Genomic DNA, 20,135 nt, shown 5'->3' on the forward strand with positions numbered 1-20,135 from the left:
GTAGGAACTCAACCCAACTGAGAAAATTCATTATATCAGGCTGTAGGCAACCCTGTAGAACATTTTCTTAATTAGTGATTCATGGGGGAGGGGCCAGACTACTGTGGGTGGTGCCATCCCTGGGACAATGATCCTGAGTTCTAAAAGAAAGCAGGCTGAGTCAGCGATGAGGAGCAAGCCAGTAATTAGCACCCTCCATGGCCTCTACATCAGCTCCTGCCTCCAGGTTCCTGCCCTGCTGAATACCTGTCCTGACTTCCGTCAGTGATGAAAGTTGATTTGAAAGTGTGAGCCAATTAGACCCTTTCCTCCCCAAGTTGCTTTGATCATGGTGTTTCATAATAGCAATGATAACCCTGACTAGGACAGAGATTGGTACCAGCATAGTGGGGATTTGCTATGACGGACATGACCATACTGTTTCGGGTAGGGCTGTGGAAGGACTTTGGAACTTTGGGCTGGAAAAGCCACTAAATGTAGAGAGAGCTCAGTGGGCTGTTCTGTAGGAGCTTTGAAGGTAAGAACGTTGAGAACAATATGGGTGAGGGAGGCCTGGCACATTCCATTTCAGAGGGAAGCAAAGACTCCACCAGCTATTTGCGTAAATTTTCTGTGGCAGTCTTGCCAGCTGGGGCTGAGAATCAGCTGTGAAACAAGGGACCAGAACTGCTAAAGTAGACTTTGTTTTGCTGGGACAATGGATGCTGGTCAGCTGGGGGCTGAAGAATTGGCATCACCGAGGTGACATCTTCCGGGAAGCGTTTCCTCAGAGTCAGAACTGTATTCAGAGGTGACCAAGGTTGTACCTTGTGCTGGCAGCTGAACTTGGTCCTGAGTAAGAGCCATGCAGGTGGTACTGGTTTTGAAGGTGGGGGTCACGGAGAGCAGCTGAGGCTTGGCCCTATGCGAGACCGGGAGAGGCCATTGGTGAAGGTGCAGCTGGGGTAACAGTGGAAACCTCAGGACTGAAGGGGTCATGGAGAGAAGTTGGGGCTCTGCCTCATGAAGAGAGCCCAGGAGAGGCTACTGGTGAAAATGCAGCCCAGCTGCAGCAGAGACCCCAGATGTTTGGAGACGCCAGTACCATGGGATGACCACCAAGAACAGCAGCAGCAGAGGAGTGGAGCCAGCAGAGCCTGGAAGACAGCGGAGGGCGGAGCTGGAGCTTGGAGGAGCCCAGAAGATCGTGAGTGGTGAGTGAATCCCAGATGCTGGACACTGAATCATTTACACTTTGGAGTGTGGCTTTGCTTTGTTTAGGTTGTGACTGTGCCCTGGGCCTTCCCTCTTGAAGTAAGAAAGTTCTTAAGTTTTTAAAAATTATTTTATTTTATAGGGGCCCACAGTTGAGAGTCTTTGAAACTTTAAAAGACATTTTGGATTTTAAACAAGACTTTGGATTTTTACAGGGATTTACCTTTTAAAGTGTTAGATTGGTAAAGACTGTGGGACTTTTAAGTTTGTAATACATTTTATATTTGTCATGTTTAATAGCCTTAGAATTTGAGGGTGAACAACAAAAAAGAAAGGAAAGGTTATGTCTTAAAAAGTGCTGTGTTTTAAAAAGTTGTCAAGGGGTTAACTGTGCTGGCTGAGTTTATACCAGCTTGACACAGACCATCGTCATCTGAGGAGGGAATTTCAGCTGAGAAAATTCCTCTGAAATATTGGGCTGTAGGCAAGCCTGTAGAACGTTTTCTTAATTAGTGATTGATGGTGGAGGGCCCCAGCCCTTTGTGGGTGGTGCCATGCCTGGGCTGGTGGTCTTGAGTTCTAAACAAAGTAGGTTGAGCAAGCCAGGAGGAGCAAGTCGGTAAGAAGCACCCCTCCATGGCCTCTGGTTCCTGCCTCCAGGTTCCTGTCCCGCTTGAGTTCCTGTCCCGACTGCCTTCAGTGATCAACAATGATTCAGAAGTGTAAGTCAAATAAACCCTTTCCTCCCCAACTTGCTTTGGTCATGATGTTTCACCATAGCTGTGATAACCCCAACTAGGACAATTCCAGAGACACAACTTTGGGGCAGTTTTGGTTTTACTAGCTGACACCAGTTGGCATCTCTGGAGGATCTCTGAACTTACGCTGTGCTACAGAACATGGTGGGGGTCATTGGAGAGACTGAGCGAGGCAGACCTCGAGGAAGACGTTGTGTAAGACACTATGAATGGTGTGTTAGGATGCACAGAATAGATGGGAATTTTAGGCTGAGCATGGCTTGCTGCACACACACAAGGCCCTGTGTGCAGGTCGTCCGGACCCATGTAGAAGCTGGGTGCATGCCTGTAGCCCTGGCTCTGGCAGTGAACACAGGAGGACTGTGGGACTTGCTGGCCAGTCTAGCAGAGATAACAAGCTCCAGGCGAGAGACCCTGTCTCCAAAAGTGAGGTGGAGAGTGATGGAAGAGAACCACCCCAAACTCAACCCCTGGCTCCCACATTTCACCTTCAGCATATTGTATATGTTTTCCATTTTAATAATAAAATCAGGAAGTTCTCTTACTATTGAGGTAGAACCATCATCATATTGTTAATATTTAGTTGCCTAATTTGCAAATCAGACTCTATCATAGGTATGTATGTGTGAGGAAAGACAGCACATACAGGGTTGTATTGTCTGTGTTTTGTGGCATCTTTTGGGAGGAGGTGTCTTAGAATGTATCCATTGTGGATAGGAGGGACTTCTGTCACATCTGCTCCTGCGTACCAGTGCAGGCACCCATACTCCCACACAGATACTTGCTACAATCAACCCCAAAGCAGCCCTTGAGACACAGATGTAGGATTTTATGCTTCAAAATAGCAACCATGTCAGAGGGCTCTGTTAGCCTATGGTTCTGGTACCCAAGTCTGAGTAACAAGCTTGACATTGGTTGTATTTTAGATTTTTATTTTGCTCATATGCCTTCATGATCATAGCATAGTTTGTAAGTCCCAGCACCTACCAAGGCTTTGACCCTAAATACCATAGCCATGTCAGTAGAGTTAGACAGTGCTAATCTCTAGAACCTTGTATGAGGACAGTGCTGAGATGACCTGATGAGCTCTGCCACATCTGTTTGTGGTTAAGTAGTTAATGTAGGTGGTAAATGCAGGAGGATGCTGGTGCTGATGCTGGGTAATTTATCAGCTACTCAGGCATTTTAAAATACTAACTACAAAGTCTAAAGACTGTCTGATGTTAGAATAGCTAATAGGAAGCCCTGCTAAGCAATGTCTACGAAGCTTGAGTGCTCCCTGAAATTTTTGTTGTTGTTCCATTCTGGGAAGATCAATGTTCTAGAAACATGCGACCATTCTCATGCTTTGACTGTGTGCTAAGAGGACAGTTTCAGAACTTAAAGATATTCCCACAATGCCATGGAGCTGTGCCCTCTGCGTGTTTATCTCTTTGTGTTTGGTTTCGCTTAGAGTTAACTGTGACGTGACCTCCATCATGATGATTGTAAAAATGGAAGTGTATGGTGTACCAACTGACTCATTCTGTCAACCCCAGCTCTGCCTTTGTGGGCTTTTGCCTTGTGATTTCAGAGCTCTATAATGACGCTTAGAGGAATGCAAATATTTCTCATCTATTAAAAGGAAATTGAGTTTGGTAAAATGCAATTGATATTGCCCTGGAGATGTTGAACAGTTTTGCATTTTGAGTTTAAGGCCACTTATAAACTCATTTCTTTTTATCCAATTATAAATGTGTGGCACTGACTCTTTTGGAGCTAGTTGTAACTTCAACTGATCCCCTTATCAGAAAGTTTAACCTTTGATACATATTCCTTTAATACCTGTATGACACAATTATATATATACATATATATATATATATTTGGATAGTTAGGTGAATATCTCTGGTGTACCTAAAGATGCTCCTGTGTTTCCGTGGCTGTAGTCTGAGGATAACTGTAGGATCTACCTGAAGTGAGAACACACAAAGTCTGGTCAATAATTCCTTAAGGGTGTAAAGGAAAAACAGATTCATGAATACAGAACAAGGCAGATGCAACTGCTGATCCAGCTGCTGTTGTCTTGTCATTCTGCCCAAGGAGCTTGCTCCTGCTCTGACCACCTGAGGGAGGGAGAGAGATAGATAGATGGATAGAGAGAGAGAGAGAGCGAGAGAGCACACTACCCTCTCCTCAATATTATCCAGAGAAAACCACGCCCATAGGGCTAGTCACTCCAAATGCCATTGGCTTAAATGGATCAAATTCCTATAACATCTACATAACCATGCTACTACGTAGTTTAAGTGATACTTTATAAGAAGGTACTAACACATACAATCAATGCTAGAAAATTATGATTTGCATTTATTATTAATATTTATGGCTCAACAACTCTTTGATACTAGGTAGGAAACTATATATAAAAAGCATGACCTCTGGACTCATGGAGCTCACAGACTACTAACTGAGGATTTTTTAACCTTACAATTGAAAATAACAGCACAAGAAAACATACAACTCATACCTTTTTGCTGTTTAATTGGTTTCTTGTCAAGAAATGCATAATGTGAACATTCCGTTAGGCTTTTATTATCTTCACTAAAAGTTTATTTCCAACTTAATCTCCACTCATGAACTACTTGAAGGAAGTTGTAAGTTTTAATCTCTTATGATTTCATGTGGTTAAGATTAAGCAGTTATTTCCAAAAATGAATATCACCCATGCTCCCTTGAGGGAAATATCATCAGCTCTTAAAGTGCCAGGCAAGGGGCATTCCCAAAGCTTGCTACTAGAAGCGTGGCCTGTGCTCAACAGTTTTTGCTGTTCTACGAAGGAGCCCCTGAAAAGTACAGAAGCTTCATAAGCTCTTCCCTGATCCATGTTGGAATGTGACCGCCTTGATCTGTGTAGGTATCATGGGGGCAGGCAGACATGGATGCTGGGGGTTCATGTGTGCAATGGACCTGTCGTGTCTGGGAGACAAGGCTTTGCCACAGTCCTCCCCAGCCTCTGACTCTTACAGCCTTTCCATCCTCTCTTCCACTGGCTTTCCTGAGCCTTGAGGGAGGCAGAGATTTGATACGGATGTCTCCTTTATGGCTGAGTACTCCATAGGTGGGTATCCCCTGTTCTTTGACCAGTTGCAAACCTCTGTATTAACTGCTGTCCCCTGCAAAAGGAAGATTATCTGGCTAGGGATGAGGGCTGAAGGCTGTGTCAACCCATGGAGATAAAGAAAACTATTTAGAAGGCAGTTTACACTATATCCATTTAGCACATTTATAGTAGTAGGCTTTCTCCCAGCTTTTATGACCTCTCCAGCCATTGGTTTTTAATCTATGTTTGTAGTACCAGATTTGAGTTCATTCCTGGAGAGCCGGACTTAAACTCAAGCAGAAAGCGGTTGGTTACCCCCACAGCATTCATACCACTACTGTGCCCATGGGCATGTCATGCCAGACTGGTCATTATTGAATTCTTTGCTGAGGAGCTATATGCAGTTAGGGGCTGCTAGGGAAGAGGAAGAGCTGTCTTCTGGGGAATGGGTCTTGGTAGGTTGCTCATGCTGTTGTGGATGGCTCTACATCCCTGAACATATGGGTAGCACTAATTAAATTCACTGAGTAAAAAAAGAAATGAATTTGGGAGGGAGAGGATGCTGTGAAGCGGGCGGGGGGGGTGTTGAATGGTGGAGTAGGGAACGGATCTGATCAAAATACATTGTATCCATGTATGAATATTCTCAAGAAATACAAGATACTATCTAAGGAAAAGAAAAGCATAGAGGCTCAAGTGGTAGCCTGGGCTTATTGATAGAAACCCATGCTTTTATCCCTAGGAAATTGAATGTATGCAAGTGTGAGAATGGTCTAGAAGTCTTTCCTGATTGCCCATCTCCTGAGTGTTCTGTGGGACCACCCTCACATTTAGAGCTGTTCCCTGCATGTTTCTCCTCCATGTTGTAACCTTGGGGCAGGGAAGTGGGCCTGGCCCTCTCTCATTTACCCTTGGCTGTTTGCACTGCTGCAAATGGCACTTGTGTGTTCTGAAGGCTGGTTGACTTCCCCCACCCTGTCAGCTCTGTGGAGCTCAGCACCGAGCAGAGCTTCTGCCAGCCCCACCTCCAGCCCCACCCCGTTTGAGACACTTACATACAGTTCCCTGCTGACCGCTCTCATCTTGGCCTTCTATTTCCTTCCTTCGGCCTTCCTTTGTTGGCCCAGAGTAGGAAGAGTCTTTGTGAGGACGACATGAAGAAGCGGATCTATCTAATCAGATGTGGGAGAGGTGGGGTCAGAATGAAGGCAGTACGTGGTTACATTCTCCCTGCCGTTGTAACATCAGTACAAAGGGGAATGGGTAGGGGACATAGAGAAGATCCATGGTCCGTAGGCACGCACACGGACAAAGCTTCCTTTCTTCCGGATACCCAACGAGAGTGAAAGCTGTAGGTGGCCATTGTCAGGGGCGATGCGTACATTTCCGGGTTCTGCTCTGTGGATTGAAAAACCAACTTTGCCATTATAAACGCATCAGCGTGACCGCCATGACTTAGCCTGGCAACGATGACTTCTGCTTGAGCCAAATGCCTCCCAGCTGAGGCCCAACGAGCTTGCCAAATAGTTTCATTTCTTTTATTGTCAGAACTCATTGGCTTTCTTTGCCTTGTTGTGCTTTCCTGCAGTACCTTAAGTATATTAGCCATAAATACTAGTATTGTTTTTCTACCCCTCCAAATGGAAGTCAAGAAGTCATGGGATAGGCATTCATCATGAGCTGCGGCTCAGTGACTTCAGACAGAATGCAGAGGAAAAACAAAAGCGGATCTTGGATCGTGCAGAGGTGGCCAACACAGGGAGGTTATGGGAAGTAAATCTCAGAATAAAGAAGCCCGGTGTCTCAAGGGTGTAGAACTTTGGGGATGGCTTCCTCCCCCAGGAAGCCAGAGGAAGACATCCAACGTCTTGTACTTTCACTCTCTTCCTTGTTCCCCTGAGATGGGGTCTTTCACTGAACCCAAAGCTGCTGTGTTTTCAGCCAGTGAGCTCCAGTGGTCTTCCTGACTTCCTGTCCCAGGTCTCCTCCCAGCACTGGGGCTATAAGCACATGCAAGGCTGTGCCCAGCTTCTCGCACGGGTACTGAGATCTACACTCGGGTCCCCATGCTTGTGCAGCAAGAGCCATGTCTCCAGCCCCCAAACAAATGGAGTTAACTTCAATCATGACACAGTTTCTGTGCATCCTAGTATTACTACAGTTGTTCAAGAATGAGCCTTCTAAACTAGTGGGACAACCTTAGGACTGTGCACTGCAGTCTTAGCTTCTTGGAAATCAAGCAGACACAGACAGACAAAGCAGAGCCTCATGTGTGCCAATACTGGATGCTTCTGGATACAGCTGGCCCTGAAGCTGGTTTTTATTTTTCTAATATGTTCCAGTTGATTTAAACTTACACTGAGCTTTTTAAAAAAGATTTATTTAATGTATATGAGTGTTACATCTGCCTGTATGCCTGCCCACCAGAAGAGGTCATCAGATCCCTACTATAGATGGTTGTGAGTCACTGGGAATTGAACTCAGGGTCTCTGGAAAAGCAGCCAGTGTTCTTAACTGCTGAGCCATCTTTCCAGCCCATATGGCACATTAAAAAAAAAACCTGTCCTTAGGTATCCATATTAGTTCCCTCTCCCAACATGCTGTCTGGTAAAGTCTTTAAAAAAAAAACAGAAATTGTGTAATTCACTGAAAAGCAAAATCTCTAGAACAAGGGCATTGACTAGGAGCTGAAGCCTATACCTTCCCACCACTTGGAGTTTGAATGTAAGAATAGACTTACATACTGTACATTCTGTGGGAACCATCTCTTGTCACATAAGACTGATGACTTGGTCGGTGTGGTGTTTTTGAATGAGAGTCGTCCCCTACAGACTCAAGTAATTAAACTGTTGGTCCCCAGAGGTGGTGCTGCTGAGGGAGACTGGAAATTTTGGGGAGGTGTAGTCTTGGGGGGAAGAAGTATGACCGTGGAGGCGAGATTTGAGTGTTCATAGCCTTGCCCTACTTCCTGTTTGCCCTGCCTGCCTCCTGCCTGTGGTGCTGGGTGATGTGAGCTCTCAGCTTCCTGCCCAGTCTTCCTCCTGACACGCCTGCTACTTGCTTCAGAGCTCCCTGCCATGATGGACTCATTCCTCTAAGAGCAACTCAGACACCCCTCCTTCCATACGATGCCTTGGTAAGGGGCATTTACCGCTGCAGTAAAGTAGCTAATACAATTAGTTTAATGTTCTATAAGGTCCATTTGATTGTGGTAAAAAATAATTAACAGGAAACAATTCCTCCAAGAAAAAAACATTTAAGTATACATCACACTAGTTTTGACTGCAGGCCCAGCACTGTACAGGAACTACATAGAACTTTTTTCATGCCACTTAACAGAAGTTTTGTGATCCATGACTAGTAATTCCTCATTTTCCCTACCTCTTAGCCCCAGACACCTAGCATTCCATTCTTTGGTTCAGTGAATTTAGCCATGTTAGGTATCTCAGACAAGTGAATCCACGCTGTTGTGTCTGTCTGCCTTATTGTACATATCAGCATATCCCTCACAGTTTATCCCATTAGTATCCCGTTCAGTTTCCTGGTCCAAACATATCTTTCCCCATCTTCAGGAAGAGGAGCACTTCTCATTAAAACTAAAAGCAGATGTGACACCACAGTACGAGCATTTGGGGCAGATGCAGGGGTCAAGGTAGGGAACAGAAGGCCGTGGAGAATTAGCCAAACAGCAGCCCCGCTGACGGCTCCACATAGAACAAAGCTTAGGGAATGTCTGTGAGAGTAAAGGACCAATGTCTGCTGTGTGTCTGAGCACTTGTCATTCCACCTGGGTGGAGTACTACAGAATTTGCATATGCAATGTTTCAGAAAATAGGATCCCGGCATGGAAATGTGCTTAGTATATTTTATTCTTCGGTGTTTCTTCTCTTTGAAAAGCCAGCACCGATGTGTCTGCAAAACGCCTCACGCTGCCCGACTCTGTCTCTCTTGCCTGCTGGTAGCTTCCACAGGCTGGCTCAAGTTAAGCCTTCTCTGTAACTCACCGAGGTCCTTCAGCAGAGGAGAGTCACCAGTGTGGAGGGAGCAGTGGCGGGCAGTGGGGTGCATGCTCGAAGCGGCTTTCCTTAAGGCGGGTGCCGTGGCAAAGTCAGGGCAGATGGGCTCTCTCCTTGAGACCTCAGAGAAGAGCAGCGTCAGCACTGCTTTGAGGAGCTGGTGCTGGGTCAGGTCATGGGGTGGGGTCACACCTGCGTTGATCCGCTTTTTAAAGAAGTAACTCCAAGGGGTTATAGAGATGACCCAGAGGGGAGGGGCACTTGCTCTCGAAGAGAACCTGAGTTTAATTCCAAGCACCCTCGTTAGGTGGCTCACAACCACTGTATAACTCTAGTTCTTGGGGATCAAACATCCCCTTCTGGCCTCCACAGGCACTATCGTGCAGATACCCGCACACAGACCCACATATATACGCTTAGTTAAACATAATCTTAAAAAATCTTAGCCTCAGCAAGCAGATGCAGAGAGACGATGTTTGATGACTTGCGATTCTGCCGTGGACAGTAATTATGCTGTTGTGGTAATACTTTGGAGGGACCGAATCTCAACTCCCCTACAAATATAGATGGAAGGTCAATGATTTTACTTCAATTACTTATTGTCGAGGGGAGCAATAAGCCGTTACCATTGGTTCAAAGGCCCATCAGAAGAACAGACTGATCTATAGTCCATCAAGCGCTGAAATGAATTTGTCTAATGGATGCGAAATTGGTCAATATCCACGGGCTGAAGGGCCCCTTGCCAAGTCCAGGGTTTAGGGATGGAGTATCCTTGTTTGTGACACACAGACTCCAAGGGTCTGGCTCATCTGCAGGAACTGAAAGGAAGATGTGTAGAAAAGCATTGGTGTGGGCGCAGCAGTCCTGCCTGTCACTGCTTCTGAGGGTTTTATTGGCTGGAATTCATGGGGACATGCCCGGCTATAGCAAAGAGGAAGCAATGTTCTCTTGGAGCCAGGAACAAGAGGAAACATGGGGCTGGAGAGATGGGTCCCTTGGTAAAATGCTTGCTGTGTAAACCTGAGCTCAGTCCCTCACTCTCATAAAAGGCTGGCATAGTGGCATGAATTTGTGATCCCAGCACTGTGGAGCCAGAGGCAACTGGATTCCTGGGGTTCACTGTCTAGTCAGAGACCATGTTTCAAAGGAAAAGGTCAATATTTCTTGAGGAATGACATCCAAAGTTGACCTCTGGCTTTCACATACCTACGCATACTTGCATGCATGCACAGGAATGCACACTCGAACACATACACACACACACACACACACACACACACACACACTGTGAAAGGCATTATGTAGGATGAAGGAATACAGCTGTTTGCAAATAAACATACTCAGAGTAGCCACTTTCCTCAGTACAGGAGAAGCTACTTACACAATAATATGGTGTAGAGACTTGCACAATTTTTATTCTTATTTTTAGTGTGTAATGGATGTGTGTGTGCATATGGGAGTGTCTGTGTGAGCATGCATATGTGTGTGTGTATTCCTGTGTGCATGCATGTATGTTCGTGTGTGTGTGTGTGTGTGTGTGTGCGTGCGCGTGCGCGTGCGCGCATGCAGATGCCTGTGCAGGCCAGAGGGTGTGTCAGAGCCTCTGGAGCTGGAAGCACAGGCAGTTGTGGGTTGCCCAGCATGGATGCTGGACACCAGACTCAGGTCCTCTGGAAAAGCTACAAGCTCCCTCACCCCTGGGCCATCTCTCCAGCTCCACTGTGAGTTTTTAAAGAAGGACTTGTTGACAAGTTCGAAGAGCACAGGGCATGGCGAGTTAACATTTGGAAATATGTTTTCAGGCCAAGCCTAAACAAAGAAGACTGTGGCAGAGGGAGCTTGCAACAGCTATCCATCAGGTAAAAGCCACTCTGGGCTCAGCTGAAATCAGACAGAATGCTAAAAAAGGATGACTGTCTGGGCAAAGTTGAGTGTTTAGATCTGGCATGTCTGAATTATCTCTTTTCTGCTTGTAGACATTCCATAATGGTAGCTGGATCTCAGAGGCACCCCGAGTGCTTATTTTAGCTGAAGTCAGCTTTATAGATGCCATCTGTTCCTAGAGTTTTCTATAGGAACGATAATGTGGAAGTGCTTTGGCTATTTCTTAAGCATTGGCTTAGACACGGAGGTGAAGTAAAGAAGTCAGGTGATAGGGACTTTAATTAATCCAATTAATTACCAGTCCTGTTGGACATTATTTCCCTCCAAGAGCAACTGTGTCCATCCTCTCAGTACAGATCTACAGTGGCAATTAGCCGTTACCTAGTGTTCATAGCTCACAGACGGAAAATGCAAGCGCTAAGCTCATTCACTGTTCCACCTACCGTGCAATTTTAATGCCTTGCAATTTGAAGAATTCAAAACAATATCACAGAGAAGCAAATAATTTCTTTCAAAACCCAGCAATAGAACCTGCCATGAAGGTCAAAATTACCTAGACAGAGAGAGATAATCCCTGTGTGAACTGAAAACAGGGTGTGAGCTAATGTGTGGGTTTATTGAAATATTGACTTTTAGCCCCTGAGTTTTTTTTAGATGATTAAATAAAGAGGCAAGAGAATGAGTTTAATTCAAGTCATACCTAGGGAAGCAAGACACCAACCAAAGCAAGCCTGATTTCTTTGTACGAATTTATCCTGTAGCTTATGGTGTCACTGTCTTGAAATATTTCAAAACAGTATTCTTTGGTCGTGTGTGTGTGTGTGTGTGTGTGTGTGTGTGTGTGTAGGTGTAGAAGTGTGTGTGTGTGGTTGTGTACATGTGGGTAAGATGTGGGTGGGGTAGATGGGTACATATGTGTGTGTACATGTGTGCAACCACAGGTGTGTCTGTCCACATCCCCCCCTTTTTTGAGACAGAATCTCTCATTGGACCTGGAGGTCACCAAGTAGGCTGGTCTGTCCTGCCAGTGAACTCCAGGGATCTGCCTGTCTGCCTCTCCAGTAACACACGACACTGGGATGTCTAACTCCCTCCCCCTGCCAGGGGTCCTGGGGACCAAACTCAGGCCCTCAGGCTTGCAAGGTAAACACTTTCCTTACTGAGCCATCTCTTTTCGCTTCCAAAAATGCACTTAGGACTGTAAAATTATCGCCTTTGGGAGAATCACTGTTTTGTAGTTATAGATTAGAATTTGGTCCACATCCCCTAGGGAATGATCGTGTGTGTATGTGTGTATGTGTGTGTGTGTGTGTGTGTGTGTGTGTGTGTGTTTAAGAGGCTTAACAAATACATGGTGGTTTGACTAATAACGGCCCCCACCGTCTCGTATGTTTGGATGCTTGGTCTTGGTGGGGGAAGTGTGTCGCTGGGGGTGGGGCTGAGATTTAAAAGCCCACACCGGGCTCAGTCTCGAGTTCCCCCTCTCTGCCTGCTACTCGAGGGTCACGTGTAAGGTCTCATGTTCTGCCCCAGCACCATGCCTGTGTGCACGCTGCCATGCTTCCCGCTATGATGATCACGAGCAAACTCAGGGACTGTAAGCAAACCCCAATTAAGTGCTTTCTTTACGGAGTTGCTGTGGTCGTGCTGCCTCTTCACAGCAAACAGAACGGTGACTAACACAATGTGCTGGTGATCTGCTGTGACACAGAAATGCCCCAACACTCTGACTGAACAATAAACATTTATTAGCTCCCAGGGTTTCCTTCTTATTTTAAAATTTATGTGTATTGGTGATTTGGCAGTGTATGTGGATGGGACTTTCTTTGGGCTGCCAGCAGAGACTTATTATCAATTACGGCAGTTTGGCCTCTAGCTTAGGCTTGTCCCACTAGGTCTTATAACGTAAATTAACCCGTTTACATTAATCCATGTTTTGTCTCTCGACTTTTTGCCTCTCTTGCATCTTGCACCTCCTGTTTCCTCTCCTGTACCTAGATTCATCTCCTCTCCTTCTCTCTGTGCCCGGAAGTTCCGCCCAACCTCTTCCTGCCTAGCTTTTGGCGAACAGTGACACATCTTAACACAGTGTAAAGGAGCATTCCGCAGCAAGCGTATATGTATATATGTGCACCATATGTGATGTGTGCCTGAGTTCACAGAGGTCAGAAGAGGGCATCAGATCCTCTGGAACTGCAGTTACAGGTGGTTGTGAGCCACCATGTGGGTGCTGGGAACTGAACGTGGGTCCTCTGGGAGGGCAGATAGTGCTCTTAACTGCTGAGCTGTCCCTCTAGGCCCTCTCAGGGAGTCTTAGGGATTTAGAAGCAGCTTACACGGGTCCTTCTGGTGGAGGTTCTTTCCTGGGCTTACTGTAGATGTCAGTGAGAACTCCACTTTCTAAAGGAGGACTCAATGACAGAATACTTGATCTTGTGGTACTGGCTGGTAGGAGACAGTCTTAGATCCGATCTACAGGCTAATCATGGAGTCTCAGAAAATGAGAACCGAGAGTCACAGTATCACCAGCATCAGAAGTCACACTCTGTTTCGATCTGTTTTTTCCTCTTCTGGGGTTAGCACCTTGTTTTGGGTTACCCCAATAATGGGGATTTTGACAGTAGGAAAGCCATCCTGAGAGCATGAGTGGGTTATTCCTCTCTATCCTGCCGAGCTGTGCCAAAGGCCCAGGCACGTGGTTACCAAGTGCTGGCTGCCTACTGGATGTACAGAAACAAAGCTACTGAGCAAGGTATAGCCCACCCTGGTTCCAGCTCTGTGTGCAGGGTTAGGACCTAGCATGATGATCCTCAGTCTTGGGGCCGCTGGTGCCTGGTGTGGGGGTGGTGCCTCAGCTCTGTCCCAGGGAAGGTAGAGGCTAAGGATGAGAGGATCGTAGACACAGAGGTGGTACAAGCTGTATGTGGTTGGGCCTGCAGCTTCCCACTCTGTGGCTTTGCCTTCAGTATCAGGGCCGAGTAGCTAAAAACAAAGGTGCTTGGGGAGGCAGGGACATCTCCAAAGAACTTCTGAGAGCCCAGAGGGGGACATATTAGAAAGTGAGCATTGCTAAGGACCCCCTTGAAGGCTGGCTATACCTCTGTCTTGTGAAACCAACCTGCAGAGATCACATTTTTAATGACCATTAACTTAGTAAGTGATAAATCCAATCAACTAAAGGCATTCCCTGTGCTTAGTTATCTCAGAACAAGTTAACTATCCTGAGATAAACTCTTGACTGATCTTGGAGTGTGCCATACAACCCACAGGCTCAGTAGAGACAGTAGCTTCCTGTAAATAATGAGCTATTGGCTGGAGACAAAAGCATGGAACTCTAGCATGGTAACTAAAACAGACCATAGCAGAGATTTAGTCTGGAACACATGGTCACATGTTCAGTCTAAGTGCTCAGATCAGTGAGCATCGAGAGATATTTTGTTTTCCAGAGACAAGGGTAGATTACTGCTGCTCTTAAACTTTTGGTTATGTTTGTTGCTGAACTATCTTATAAAACGTCCCCTCTGCTTAGCATTTGAAATGCATTCTGTGAAGCATTTAAATGGTCTGTTAAACTATCATATGGGAGGAAATTTTGTGCATCCTGTACACACAGCCAGTGGGTGTGGACGCTCTCAGAAGGTGTGACTATTCATGTGCTATTAATCTTTCCATTTGCTGCTTGGGTTTACTTTGTATTAGAGCAATTAGCTTAGAGACTCGGCTGGTGGGATGGCTCAGCAGTCAGAGCAATTGCTGCTCTTCTAAGATGACTGGTGCTTGGATTCTAGCTCTTACATTGCAGCTCACAGCTACCTGTAACTCCAGCTCCAGGGGATCTGATACCCTCTCCTGGCATCCGCAGGCATCCCCATGCATTATTGCATACATAGAAGTACACACAGACCACATATGTATGAAATAAAATAAGCCTAGTGACTGAAAGCTTTGTTTCAAACTAACTGATGTTGGACTAATCTCCGGATGTCTTCCAAATCCAAGTTTCCTCACATTTGATGTTCACATCCATTCTTCCCTGCATTCTGCAAATACATGCTGCTGTCTCTGTGGCTCCCACTGCTCTTGGAGATACAGAGGTGAGCAGAGAAGATGGGGGTCCTCTCTTCAGTGCCTCTTACATTTTCCTAAGGTATTTAGAATAGACACAAGGACCTCCTTGGAGGCAAAAGTGCTAAATCCTGTGAGATGGAAGTAGCATGGTCATAAGGGTTATAATTTCAGGTCAGAATTTAGAGACGTCATGGATCAAGAAAGTCAGGAGGCAACAGGGCAGAAAGGGGCAGCATTATTGAAACACCTGTGCTGTCTGTTCACAGTTGAGCTAATAACGGTTGTAGTTATTAACCAACTGGGTGAACCATTTTGATACTGAAGGGCTGTGGTCACAGATATTTTAACTCCAACTTGACAGTTTTCCTGTACACCTTTTTCTGCTGAGAAGTAGATAAATCAATAAAATATTTTAAGCACAAAAGATCACATTTTAGAATAGGATTCAGAGATGGATGTGGCAGGAAAAACAGTTTAGTAGGAAATGGCAAAGCATTTAAGATGTCTAAGTGATGACGTGGAGCTCTTTCGTGGGTGCTTGGAGCGGATAACCGTAGGTGTTGAGTGGATATTTATACTTCTTCTGAAAGTGTGGGCTGGAGAAATGGCTCAGTGGATAAAATGCTTGCTGTATAAGGGTAAGGACCAGGGTTTCGTTCTCCAGAAATCACTCAAATGTCAAGTGGGTGTGGTGGCCTGTCAGTAATTCCATCATTCAGAAGGAAGGCAGAGTCAGTGCAGACTAGTAGCTAGGCTAGCTGTGTCCACAAGTTCAGGGTTCATGTGAGAGACTCTGCTTCGGTGAATGGGATGATGAGAAGCTGAGGAAGACTCTTGTTGTGAGTCTCAGGCCTCTACACGGACACACTCGTGTACTCACCCCCACACGTATGCAAATACAGAAAAGACTAAGAGTGAAGTCACTTTTAAATGTCGGTAATCTCTCTCTATCCCACAGATAACATCGTTTTCATAAGAAGAAGCAGGTATGAAGGTAGTATTTCAAAGGCTTTAGAGATCTTTCATGTTTTGTTGTCTTGGAGAGCTGCGGAGCTCAGAAACAGTTGAAAACCTTGCCATACTATACGTGTAAACCAGATTATTTCATTCCCTACACAATGACCTGATGAGGGGGTGTCCCTCTGTATATGTTTCTCTTATTGGTTGATGAATAAAACACTGATTGGCCAGTATCCAGGCAGGAAACATAGGTGGGGCTACCAGACCAGGAGAAAGCTGGGAAGAGAAAGGCAGAGGGAGGACACCAAGAGACGCCATGCTGCCGAACAAGTAACATGCTGGAATATATATAAGCCACTGTCTCGTGGAAATACATAGACTAATAGAAATGGGATAATAATTAAGACAGAGCTAGCCAATACGAAGCCTGAACCATTAGCCAAACATTTTATACTTAATATAAGTCTTTGCGTGTTTATTTGGGACAAAGCAAGTATGGGACCAGGTGGGACAGAAACCTCCATCTTTAAAGACCCATTGTCAGTGTGAGTCCTCATTGAGCCCTGGTCTCTTTGCCCACATAGAGGAAATGGCGATACTTACATTACTTAGTTGTGAGGATGATAACCCATAATACCACCCACTGATAACTTATCATGAGGACTGGCATGCTTTCGGTGTTGTATGATAACTTACCATGAGGACTGGCATGTTTTCGGTGTTGTATGATAACTTATCATGAGGACTGGCATGTTTTCGGTGTTGTATGATAACTTATCATGAGGACTGGCATGTTTTCGGTGTTGTATGATAACTTATCATGAGGACTGGCATGTTTTCGGTGTTGTATGATAACTTATCATGAGGACTGGCATGTTTTCGGTGTTGTAGGCCAGGTTACTCTCAAGCTTGCTATTAATTCCTGGGACTAAAGGACGCTCCTCGGGGTGGGACCTAGGACTTGCTCTACCCAATAATCCAAAGGAGATTGATACGGGGCCTCTTACCCACGTGGCTCCAACCTCACCTATTAAAAGGGACTTTTAAAAAGCATCCTCTGGACATTTTTATATGTAATCTTGGTATATACCAGGAAATATATGGCATCAATTAGCATACATATTAACTGTCAATCTTATCCTCAAAAAACTAATTTAGAACTGCCTCCCCAGTTTCTTTTCAGAAGCTAATTTGAAATTGTCCAGCTCCCTCTTCTGATAGCGAAAGACACTTCTTCCTAATTACATTGCATAATCAGAAAGTGATTCTCATTTATCGCCTAATGGTTGGATAATTAAGCACAAGGAGCCAGTCATCTCCTGTGTGCACTTGTTGAAGTTTTTAATATTTCCACTGATTTTTAATTAAAATTAAAGCTATATACTAAACTGTTACTGTGGACATGTCGTGAAGTCCCCAGGAGCAAATGGACAAACTACACAGGACGGAATGAATGGGAATGGGCGAGAGAGATGCCGTCAAAGCTGCCGTTGAAGTTTTCAATTTGAGGGGAAGTTGATGGTTTATTGACGAAGCAGTTGTCTGTACACGGATTTGGCTGCTACTTTATTCAGTGGCTCTATACTTAGAGGTGGATGGGAGGCCTTGTCCTCTCGATGATACCAACATAAATTACTCGACTGTTTATCTTCCTTAAAAAATGCTAGGACAAAACTGAGTCTAGAGGGGAAGACTTAATGACATTTTAATAAACTCCGTGCAAGAGGCCAGAGGTTTACACTCACTCATGATATGTCCTTTCAGCCATGTTCTCCTGAGGTTGCAAAGTGTCCTTCTGGAATCTGGGATGCACCATAAATCACATCCACCAGGTCGCCACAGAATTATGGGTGAAACTTTATGTTTCAACATAATAAAGCACAGGCCACTTGCGTGTCCATCAGTTGAAGCCCCCATAGTTCAGCAGTTACAAGCCCAGAATGCAATCTACCCAATGACAATTCATATGACAAAAAGTTGTGCAACTCAACAATGTACTAAATATATGGGAGATTTAGGCCTGATGTATGGTCCCCCGGGGACCCTCTGACTACTTACTGTGACAGTACTGCTCATGAGTTATGCGTCTGTGCATTCTTCGTGAATATAAATCCCAGTCTCTCTGGTGCCATTGTTATGTAGTTAGATTATTTGTGTGATGACATTTCCCATGTGCAGAGAGGGAAAGGGAGACACTTTACAGTGCTTAAAAAATGCAGTTTTCTGGCACCAGTAAAATGTCCAAGGGCCCAGAAAATAGAGACTTGTTTCCCAACTCCTGCTCATGTGGAATACTTCAGCCTAACACCATTTTAGTTGAGATATTCCCCTGCCCTGATATCACCTTCTGCACTGTTCTTTTTAAATTAAGAATCAGAAACTAAAGGAGTATTCCTTGTCAAGATTGTTTTCTGTGATGTTCACTGGGAGTGTGTGGACTTTCATGTACACCATCAGGGCAACACAAATGATTTAGTTTTTTCTCCCTTGTTCTTTTTTGTTTTAGTTTTTGAGACAGGGTTTCCTGTGTAGTTTTGGAGGTTGTCCTAGAACTAGCTCTTGTAGACCAAGCTGGTATCGAACTCACAGAGAGCCGCCTCCCAAGGGCTGGGATTAAAGGCTTGTGCCACCACTGCCCAGCATCCACCTGGGTTTAATAAACGAAGATTTTAAGGTCTGTGTTAGTTTTTTTCAGAAATAATCAGTCAATAGGTTGAGATATGGTTGCTATACTTAGCTTTGACTGCCAACCTAACACTGCCTGGAGCTACCTAAGAAGGGAATCTCAACTAAGAGTTTTCCAGTATCAGATTGGTACATATGTGGGGGGATAGTCTTAATGGCAATTGATGTAGGAGGACCCTAGCCCATTGTGGGTAGCACCGTCCATAGGCAGGTAGTCCTGAGTTTTAAGAGAAAGCCAGCTAAGCACGGATCTGTGAGTGAACCAGTAACAATACTCAGCCATGGTTTCTGCTTGTTTTCCAATCCTGACTTCCCTTGTTGATAGCCTGTGGCCTGGAAGTGTAAGTCAAACAAGCCCTTTCCGTCATGAAATTGGCTCTAGTCAGTGCTTTATTTTACTTATTTATTTTTAATTATAGTGACAGAAAGCAAATTAGAACGATGCTCACTGACTAAAAATTGGGAATGTCATCTTTCTGACCAGGTCCCCACGAATCCTCAGTTCAGTCTGCAGCCACATCCTCTACTATTCCTATGGCTGCTACCACCCACACTGCTCCCCTCACACTGCCCGGGGTTCCACCTCTGCTTTCGCACACGTGACGGTGTCTGCCGGGATGTCCTTTGACCAGACACTCAGTCTTGCTTTTACAAGCTCCAACTCATACCACGCTGTGTGCCTTCATTGATATATTCCTTCATTATTCCATCGGTGGCCATCTAGTATATGCTACATGCTGAGTACAGTGTTGAACACACGTTGGGAAAATAGGCAGACACATCTCCTCTCCTTATTATCAGGCTCATAGCGACTGACTGAGAGGCTCTTGAGGGCTGGGCTGGTATCTGCTTCTTCTAGTATCTCTAGAACATACAGAGTAGCTCCAAGAAGAGCAGAGAGTGTGGACCTGAGTCAGACAAACCAGGGTTCCAGCCCGGTTCTCCTGTGTGAACATGAATGAGTTGCTGAAACTTCCTGAACTTCAGTATCTCCCCCTCTGAACTGGAGACAGCGATTCCTATTGTGTTGGATTCTTTTGAATATTCAATAAGGTAATACATGAAGTCAGCCTCTCTAGATGTCATGTAATAAGCTATATAGTCATAGGCAGCTGTTATTCTAGTAAGTGCTTGATATGCATTTGTACATGTGCCTGATTAAACTGCCGTGTGAGTATGATGGGGCCACTTCTATTTTAGCTGAGAAGGACATAAGTATCTACAGTTCTGCCTTCCTTCAAGAGTGAGATCCCTGGAACTGTGAGATAGCTTAGTCTGTAAGTAGAAGGACACGAGTCCAGGCACAAAGGTAGACACTGGCGATACCAGCCCTGGGGAAACAGAGACAGAAGATTCCCAAGGACTTATTAGTGAACCAGCCTAGTCTTCTAGGTAAGTAAGGTCCGAGTCCCAGTGAGAGAGCCTTTCTCAAGAAAGGAGGCAGATGACACTGGAAGAATGACACCCAAGGTTAACTGCTAGCATACA

The 20,135-nt window shown here is 45.2% G+C and overlaps 1 protein-coding gene across 3 annotated transcripts in view; it reads left to right on the forward strand.

Annotated features, from left to right (window-relative positions):
* Positions 1 to 258: 258 nt before the first annotated feature.
* Positions 259 to 20,135, forward strand: part of LOC110341720 — a 39,000-nt gene continuing 19,123 nt past the window's right edge. The window contains exons 1-2 of one of the 3 annotated variants that reach the window (XR_002383701.1): positions 259 to 1,193; positions 1,855 to 1,916. Coding sequence is in view for 2 of the 3 variants with exons in the window: in XM_021229750.1 (XP_021085409.1) it covers positions 1,003 to 1,193 (191 nt within the window). In the remaining variant the exon portion in view is untranslated. Of the gene's footprint in view, positions 1,194 to 1,795; positions 1,917 to 20,135 lie in introns of those variants that run through there. The other 2 variants (XM_021229750.1, XM_021229751.1) reach the window with 2 other exon arrangements.

This window comes from Mesocricetus auratus, unplaced genomic scaffold (assembly GCF_017639785.1).
Source record: "Mesocricetus auratus isolate SY011 unplaced genomic scaffold, BCM_Maur_2.0 Super-Scaffold_100028, whole genome shotgun sequence".
In the NCBI taxonomy this organism is placed as follows: Eukaryota; Metazoa; Chordata; class Mammalia; order Rodentia; family Cricetidae; genus Mesocricetus; species Mesocricetus auratus.